Raw genomic sequence first — 8,323 nt, 5'->3', positions numbered from 1 at the left:
AAGATAGCCCCGTGCAAGAGCGTGTACGTGGCATACACGGCGTACAGCACGGACGCATACCACTTGGGACACTGAAATCCGGTCACCACCGCCACCGCCAGCGTCAGACTTAAGCTGAGCCCCAGCGCCGCCACTGACACGAGTCCGTGGACGTCAAAGACGGCGGCGCCGCCCCCCCCGCCCCACACGGCCAAGGGCACGCCGAGCCCCACGAGCAAATTGAACACGGGGCCCCCAAAGCACCCCGCCAGAGCCATCTCGGCGCACCCGCCCCGGGCGATTGCAACGTTTGTGCTCAGGTCGCCCACGGAATTCCCCCACGACAGCACCTATACATCTCTCTCTCACTTTTGAAATATATATATATATATATATATACATTGCTCGGTTTTAGAAGAAGATAGATTGCTCCATTCGAAAGATATATATATATTTTCATTTTTAAACAGAGAGAATCATTGAATTCGAAATATATGTATACGCTGATCGGTTTTAGAAGCAGATGATCACTCGATTAGAAAGATTATATATATATATAAACTTGTATCTTCTCCATATAAAACCGATATATATATATATCGGTTTTATATGGAGAAGATACAAGTTTTTTATCCGGACACACGGGTACACAAATCGCCCCTTGAGATATATACCAAGATCGCATAACGTCCTATGCGGGTGATATGCAGTCAACTTGAACAGTATCTCATAACTCGTTCATATAGTAATGTGTCCAATATAAACGTTTTTGGTATGGAATAATACTCATAATAGCAATAATATTTGGTTTCAATACACAAATGCAATTATTTGTATACAAACCAAATCCGAATCAAACTATATTATATTCTTGAAATAAGCTATAAATATAAACTAATTTATATCTTCAATCACAACGAGGTATAAACAATAAAATAAATGGACTACAACATTATGATTCAACCATATCGAGTGTGTACAAATCGTCTCATTATTATATCTCTATTTATGTACACAACAGAAAATAATCCAACTCTTTACGAATTATCCACTCATATATATATATTATATATATATATGTAGAATCCAAATATATACAAGTCGACAACATATATCGAATACTCTACTTCAATCACACAACCAATGTGTAGAGCCAGAGCGATCCTGATCCAAGAATACTATAGCCACCATCAACCTACATACATACATACCGTCAAGCCGAGTACGCTGGGCGGCAATTTCGTGATATCTCCGAACGCCGAGAGCACCGCGATGACTTCCGATGCGAGGCCATAGATCCAGCACACACATGAAGCAAACCCCAAGAGATAAAACAGCCCCCGGACCCACGCGGCGGTTGGCGGCGTCGTCGAGTACGTTGTCGCATACACGGCGGTGGCCACGGGCATCGAGAGGACGAGCGTGAGACAGGCCACGTCCGGCGTAAAGGCGTCGCCAGTTAAAACCCATGCGATAAAGGGGGGGGTCACCAGCAGCGATAGAAACGCATGACGTCTCGACCAAGTCGTGACCAGCACCATGGGGATCGAAACGTCTCGAACGAGTTGGAATAGGACGTAGCGGACACGGCAAAGCAGCGTCGTCGAGGTGAAAGATGAAGGGGATGTAAGGTGCTGGTGATGTGGAGAAAGCAGCGGACGCGCGAGCTCGGTTGATGATATGACGGGTAGTGGCGGGGGAAAGTAGGTGTCGTCCACATAAGTTGGCGGGGGGTGTACACCTAGGTGTGGTGGTGCTGTCCAAGGTGTAGCGAAGGTCGTTTTGAGTGGCGGGGAGTGGGGGTCGCTGAGCGTGACAAAGTCGTACGAATGGGAATGCTGCTTTGAACGGAGCGGGAACAGATTCGGCGCGTGCCAAAATGCAAACAGCACCCCTTGGGCGTCGTCTGCCATGGCGGCGGCGGCGGCGCTGGCTTTGGCTTTGCGTTGAGAGCACCAAGAAGGCACGATGACGATCGAAACGTACACGACGTAGCACCCCAGTAGCACGTACGCGCTCGTGCGCGACGTCGTGGATGACGGCAAGTCGATGATCAGCACGAGGAGGGTCAGTAGCAGCGCCAGCACGTCGCGACAGAACGGCCGCGGTGTGATCTTGACGCAAGACGTGGGAGATGCATGCAAGGACGCGCCCACGACGACGGTCGTGACAAACATGACGCCGCCGAGAAGCGCGTTCAACCCTGTCGCCATCGTGCCGGACGTGGACGTGGCCAACGACGAAAACACATCCGGCGCGCCTAAACGAGGAAGGGTTGCATGAGGATGATGATGATGATGGAGGGAGGATGGGAGGGGGCGCCTAACCGTTGCCAAACGCGAGCAACGTGACTCCGGCCACGTCAAACGGAATGGCCAACTACACACCAAATATGAGAAAGAAAGCATGGAGCGATGAGGCACAAGGAATACCTGCGTGCAGAGCATCGACAAGGTCGGCGAGAAGTACGTGTCTGCGGTGTGGCCGACTAGACCAACAATGCACAGCACCAAAGTCAGGAGAATCAAGGGTGATGCATGAACGACGTACCGAGATAGAAGAGGAGAAGGAGCCACATGCACAGAACACCGAGTGAGATCCACGGATGGCCTGCCATCACGCAGTAGTGGAACTCGAGGTAGTTGATCTGCAGCGGCCCCAACTCCAGCGGGTACGTGCAATTCCCAGCCATGTCCATGCTGGTCGTCGAGATACTACTGCAGCGAAGAAACAATCTTGGGGCGATGATTCCGATTGGTCAAAATCGTATCAAACGTTTTGGAAACACGAAACGTCTTGAGCATACGTTAAACGTAAAAAAACGTAAAAAACATCGCACGTTAAACGATTGCATACAAAACACAAATCTAACGTTAGTTTTTGAACTTCAAATACAGTAGCATAGGTATTTTTCGATGACACTAATATATATCACGAGACCGTTTATTAATAGCGGTAGTACTCCGGAGTACAAATAACGTTATACTTCGAAGTACTAACTACGGAGTATTGTCGATTTTCTTCAAATTTTCCGATGTTCCATACTTCGTTCAATCGAGCCCAAACTGAGCCGAGACATCGGATTGGTGAATATTCACTTCGCAAATGAATTATAGCCAATCAGCGACAAGTAATTTCTGATTGACCAATGGGAGCGATTCGTGATTGAACAGGGTCCGGAAATTCATACCGAATGCCCAATACATACACATCAACAACCAAAAGCACCGGGACATAAACGAAATGCAGTTGCCCTGACAGATGGAGCCCCGGCATTGCTTATAATGTGCGAATGAACAACGACTACACTTTGACGAGTAAATTCAGCAAATAATTAATCGCAAGGCGGTGGCAAATTGCAAACATTATTGATTGTCATAGTATGGCTTGCCACATCCAACGACATATGCAGTTGATCCAAGTGCCCCCAACAATAATCTAACGTTCACTTATCATTTGTATGGACAATCAAGTACAATTCAATACCAGTATATAGTTATCAACAATTGACAATTAAATTACGACAATACCCAATGGCAAAAAACTACTATAATAGTATTAAAACAATTGTGCCTCGAATATTCGCGGAAATTAAGTATTTTATTGCATAGAATTGTAAAACCTAAATTTTCCCCATACCTTGACTACAGTACTGTACGCCTTCTTCGTAAAAGTGCCCAGATACTTATACATTGAATCTACACGTATAGTAGAGCCATCCTCGGACCTTCTGGCTGCTGCCCCAACATCGGAGGCATGTCCCTAACTCACCGTCCGTCGCCATATACAGTGTACTGCAACGCATCTATTACATACATCATGGCAAAATCTACTTCTTTGACGTGGTATTTTGTATCCTTCATATATTGTCGATTTGATACAAATTTGGGGACGCGGTGCAATCGAATCGCGCCGACCAAACCGATCCACAATCGATCTGATTGGTTGAATTTCATTGAGAAGGTTTTGATTGGCGAATAATTTTGAGCTAATCTGAAGTAGCCAATCAAATCGATTTAAATTCCAACTAGAAACCACCCTACAACACGAAATTTCACTCGAAAGCACAATATTGGTAATTCGATTTCAAAATGGATTTTGGGGCTGCCAATCGAATCGACGGACCCAAGTAGCCAATGAAATGTTCAAATACAAAACTTTCTACCAATCAAATTGCAGGTGTGTCTGGTGCTTCTCCATTGCACAAAGAGTTCAACATTGTAGTTACCTCAGGATTCACAGTGAGTATTTTTACTGTTAGTTCAAGTCAAATACCAAATTTAGCTTGAAAGCAAAATATTATTGTGCTTTCGAGTGAAATTTCGTGTTGTGGCGTGGTTTCTCGTTGGAATTTAAATCGATTTGATTGGCTACCTCAGTTGAGCTCAAAATTATTAACCAATCAAAACCTTCTCAATGAAATTCAACCAATCAGGTCGATTGTGGATGGGTTTCGCGAAATTCGATTGCACCCCCTCCCCAATTTGTATCAAATCGACAATATCTTTCTCAATGCGACTGGTTGCCTACGCGAAGGGTATGGCCTACTACTACTGTGTTTGCCTTGTCATGTTGATGGCGGAGCGACTGGAACCGGCAGAGGAAGTCGTCGATGTTGACATACGTCCCTTGGAGGTGCCGCACGCCGTCCGACTTGGACTCGAACGCTTCCCGTCCATGGAGCATCCTACCCACATCCATTGATAATGCACTCTCACTCTCTATATCACCCTCACTTTTTATATCTCACTCTCTATATCTCACTCTCATTCGTTAAAAGTCTCCCTGTATCTCTCATTATTACCTGCGTTGATTGAACACGACCAACTCGCCTTGCTTCAACTTGAACTCGATCACATTTTCCTGAATGATCTCGTCCAAGGCCCGGTACGCCGCGTAATACGCTGGTAGTTTCTCCGCCGGAATGCGCGTCGGCACCCCTTCGAACGGCGGACTCCAAAACATCGCAGTCACCTGCCGCCATTCATATCGTAAACCCCATCTCATATGTAAAAAGTCCAAACCTCGTTCTGGTCGTTCAGTGCTATATGAGGCCGATGGTACTCTAAAATCGCTGGGGTCGTGCGGTGGATGTGAATCTTCTGAAACGTCGCGGGGACACGTGTCAACAGCTTGAAATGGTCCGGATGGCGGCGTCGAAGTGTCTCGGCGGCATCAAATGTATCGCGAAACGTGGAATTGCCTGGTCCGAGTGATTTGTATGTTGTAAAACCAAAGAGCATAGATAATACAGCATAAAAAGATCTACATTCTTGAAAAATACAGAAGATATAGATGCATACAAATATCAAACGGAAATCGAATTTATAAACCTGTATTATATTTTCTATTTTAGCTACTATTGCAAAACTAGCTGTTATATTATATGGAGCATTTTAGCTACTATTGCAAAAGTAGCTGTTATATTATTTGGAGCAACATCATCACGAAGGAGGGGGTGCTGTAGAAGGCAAGATATACATGGAATTGGGCAGAATGAATGAATGGGGTGGCAGATGTTCTGAGGATGGAAAATATATCAAAATCACTTGATGCGAATATAAAAAAGAATAAATGACACCCTTTCATTTAAAAATAAAATAAAAATTCCGAACATAGCACGTAAAACCAACTTTTTCCAACCGAAACATATGAATTGACCCGAACGAGTGTGTAGGTAATATAGCAATTTAGCTGAGAATGTATTTAATAGCATAATAGATAATAAAGAAGATGACGACGTGAACAAGATAAATGAAGAAATATATAAACGAGCGAAGAGATATATAAACGAGCGTACCGCCTTCGACGGTGGCGTCGTATCGAAGGGCATGCAGCAGCTGAAGACCCGGTGGGGATTCGTAGTATGCCAAGTCCAAATGCAGCTTGAGACGCTCCGACGTATACGCAATGTTGACCTACGGGATCATTCATTTATGTTTATATAAATAAATAATAAATAAGATTCCCTCGAGATAGGAGCATCGTACTGGGTTGTGCTCGGCAACGACGTCAAACACGGATCCATAGAGATGGGTATGGGAGATCGGAGCGATGCGCTCGGCAACATCGCGGACGGTCCCTGGCACGCTGGGAACATGTCGCACGATGGCCAGGCCGTCCCGATGGATGTGCTCGCAGAGCGCGAGGACGCCGTCGTCCGACGACAGCGCGGCAAAGTCCACGGACGACACAGCGGCATTTGAGCTAGGTAAGGATGCATGCAGCTCCTTAGGAAGGAGGAGGAGGGGGGAGAAGAAGGGTCGACTAAACACATACGCTAACGTTGGAGGGGTCAACGACGCGGCGGTGGTTGGATCGGAGGTCAACTTGCGGATCGCCGCCGACGAAAGGTACGTCGCATGGGGAGGAGACTGGTCGGTTTGAGGACCAGATGCGGCCCATTCAATGTGCACGCCAGCGTTATTGGGTGCGACTGTCGGGAGATGAGAGATGACGATGGAAATGAGGGTTCGAGGGATGGACGTACCTTGAACGGAAGAGACACGGGGAGCCAGTGGAGCGTCGGTGATGTTGAGGAGGCGTTGCCCGGTGCTGTGCTCGCATTGAGGACACGTGCACCACGCTCGCAGGTGGAACAAATCCACCGATGAGCGGAGGCCGTCGGTCCACTCTATATCGAGCTTGTCGGCAGAGGCCGTCGCCACGCCAGCATACACAACCTGCACGGCATCAATACATCAGTCGGTCATATTCCGAGTCATTATGTACATATGCGCACCGATGAGAATGCACGGAGGTTGCTGCCAGGAAGGGCAGCATGGCGCCGAAGGTGGCCGAGGACACTTGGCCACATCAGGTCTAGAAATGCGCACAAAAATCCTGCTTGCGTCAACGTATTTTAAATTGAAAAGTACTGTATGTCCCAAGTTCGGACATACTATTAATAGTACATTATTTGAAAGTTGGGACTCCCAACCATGTATATACTAGTACTAGTATATGAGGAAATGTATTAGAATAAAATATAAATGATTTGTGTACGTTTGTTTACACAACTGGTATTTCGAAGTACAGTACTACATGAAGTAGCTGCCCCAACCGCACCCCACGAGTTCTTGACCTTGAAGGACGAGCCGTCGTTGCCCATGGCGATCACGGCGTGGTCGGACTGCTCCCCGGGGCATTGTAGGGAGTTGATAACGCAGAGGGAATTGTAAGTGATTGATTGGCGTTATCTACATGCATGACTACTCTGACTATACTATATCTTATGCTATACATACGTGCGCTCTGCAGAAGGAACTTTTGGTGTCCATGGCCGAGCACGCCGCACGCCAATTGAGCTTGGTCGTAAACTGACGTCAACAGTGACGTATGTTCTCATTGGTCGATAACCCTATGACGCCACTGGAGTGACGTCGCTACATTCTCACGCGGTTATCGACTTCGCTGCTTGTATCTTCGCTCGCAGATCTTTAACCAGTCGCTTGAAATGGGAAACATGTTTGATGTCCCGCTCAAGTTCCCAGGTCGCTTTGTATTCGGGCAAGCCATGCCACTTGACGAGGTACTCTGACGTACTGTTGAACTGTCGTTGCTTCAGCAGCTCTTCGACGATGAAGACTTCGTGGCCACTGGCGTCCAAAAGCATTGGAGTCGCTTTGCGGGTATGGGTCGGTTGGTAAACCGAACCGTTTGGCCAGGGAACTTCTTCAGTCGATCGACATTGAAGACATTATGAAGGCGCTTCATGCTCCCTGGCAACTCCAACTTCATAGCATTCGGGTTGATTACTTGTATGATCTTAAAGGGACCAATGAACTTCGGTACTAACTTTGGTTTCTCATCCTTGTTCACCAACTTCGCATGCCTGATGGGGACGTTGCGTGTCGCTAGCATTACAAACTCACCTTCGCGAAACTCCAATTTGGAGCACTTTTTGTCGTAGTAGCCCTTTTGACGAGCCTGTGCTTTGTCAAGGTTCTCAAGTGCCATCTTGACTAATGCTTTACGTTGTTCGGAAAAGTTCTTCGCTCATTCAAAGTTTCAACTTGATTAAGAACGGGGTTACGCAACTTTCTGCCCGTGTCCACTTCGAATGGAATGAGTCCCGTCGACGCTTGAATCAATGCTTGCGCATACTCAATGGTGCCGAGGTGCTCTGACCAGTCATGTCCGAGGTTACTGACTTGGCAGCACAAGGCATCTTCGAGTGTCCGATTTTGGCGCTCTGTGGCTCCATCACTCTGAGCCCTTCCTGCAGTCGTCATGAAGTGCTTGACTCCCATGATCTTCATGAGCTCCTGCCAAAACTGGCTGGTGAACTTGGAGTCACGAACACTGATAATGACCGCCGGTAGGCCATGGTGCCGCACTATTG

The 8,323-nt window shown here is 47.0% G+C and overlaps 3 protein-coding genes across 4 annotated transcripts in view; all 3 read right to left on the bottom strand.

Annotated features, from left to right (window-relative positions):
• H257_15508 (hypothetical protein) overlaps positions 1–2,677 on the bottom strand; it is a gene marked incomplete at both ends in the record, with an annotated part of 5,854 nt that extends 3,177 nt beyond the window's left edge. Inside the window, 5 exons of the mRNA XM_009843637.1 lie at positions 28–329; positions 1,191–2,239; positions 2,307–2,358; positions 2,412–2,467; positions 2,530–2,677. Of these exons, the coding sequence (XP_009841939.1) occupies positions 28–329; positions 1,191–2,239; positions 2,307–2,358; positions 2,412–2,467; positions 2,530–2,677 (1,607 nt within the window). The remainder of the gene's footprint in view (positions 1–27; positions 330–1,190; positions 2,240–2,306; positions 2,359–2,411; positions 2,468–2,529) is intronic.
• A 1,713-nt stretch (positions 2,678–4,390) lies between these two features.
• Positions 4,391–6,836, bottom strand: H257_15507. 2 transcript variants are annotated; one of them, XM_009843635.1, is made up of 8 exons: positions 6,722–6,836; positions 6,470–6,662; positions 6,259–6,415; positions 5,970–6,186; positions 5,780–5,897; positions 5,004–5,182; positions 4,784–4,953; positions 4,391–4,666 (listed from the first exon to the last, which is right to left on the bottom strand). In XM_009843635.1, the coding sequence occupies exons 1-8, from the start codon at positions 6,794–6,796 to the stop codon at positions 4,489–4,491; spliced, it is 1,287 nt and encodes a 428-aa protein (XP_009841937.1). In that variant the 5' UTR covers positions 6,797–6,836; the 3' UTR covers positions 4,391–4,488. The 2 variants fall into 2 exon arrangements, with proteins under 2 accessions (XP_009841937.1, XP_009841938.1); XM_009843636.1 differs by having other exon boundaries at positions 4,391–4,953.
• A 536-nt stretch (positions 6,837–7,372) lies between these two features.
• On the bottom strand, positions 7,373–8,240 carry H257_15506 (hypothetical protein; the record flags this gene model as incomplete). The annotated part of the gene is made up of 3 exons (XM_009843634.1): positions 7,373–7,653; positions 7,854–7,943; positions 8,015–8,240. The coding sequence occupies 3 exons, from the start codon at positions 8,238–8,240 to the stop codon at positions 7,373–7,375; spliced, it is 597 nt and encodes a 198-aa protein (XP_009841936.1).
• Positions 8,241–8,323: the final 83 nt, after the last annotated feature.

The sequence above is a fragment of the Aphanomyces astaci genome (assembly GCF_000520075.1).
Source record: "Aphanomyces astaci strain APO3 unplaced genomic scaffold supercont1.71, whole genome shotgun sequence".
Taxonomy (NCBI): domain Eukaryota; phylum Oomycota; class Saprolegniomycetes; order Saprolegniales; family Verrucalvaceae; genus Aphanomyces; species Aphanomyces astaci.
This window is presented reverse-complemented; position numbering and strand designations above follow the sequence as displayed.

Coding starts and splice junctions, on each gene's coding strand:
- H257_15507 (XM_009843635.1), bottom strand. CDS start 6,796: ATGTGGCCAAGTGTCCTCGGCCACCTTCGGCGCCATGCTGCCCTTCCT. Junction 6,663..6,721: donor ACCTCCGTGCATTCTCATCG/GTGCGCATATGT, acceptor GATGCCGTGCAG/GTTGTGTATGCTGGCGTGGC. Junction 5,183..5,779: donor CGACGCCACCGTCGAAGGCG/GTACGCTCGTTT, acceptor CACTCGGACCAG/GCAATTCCACGTTTCGCGAT.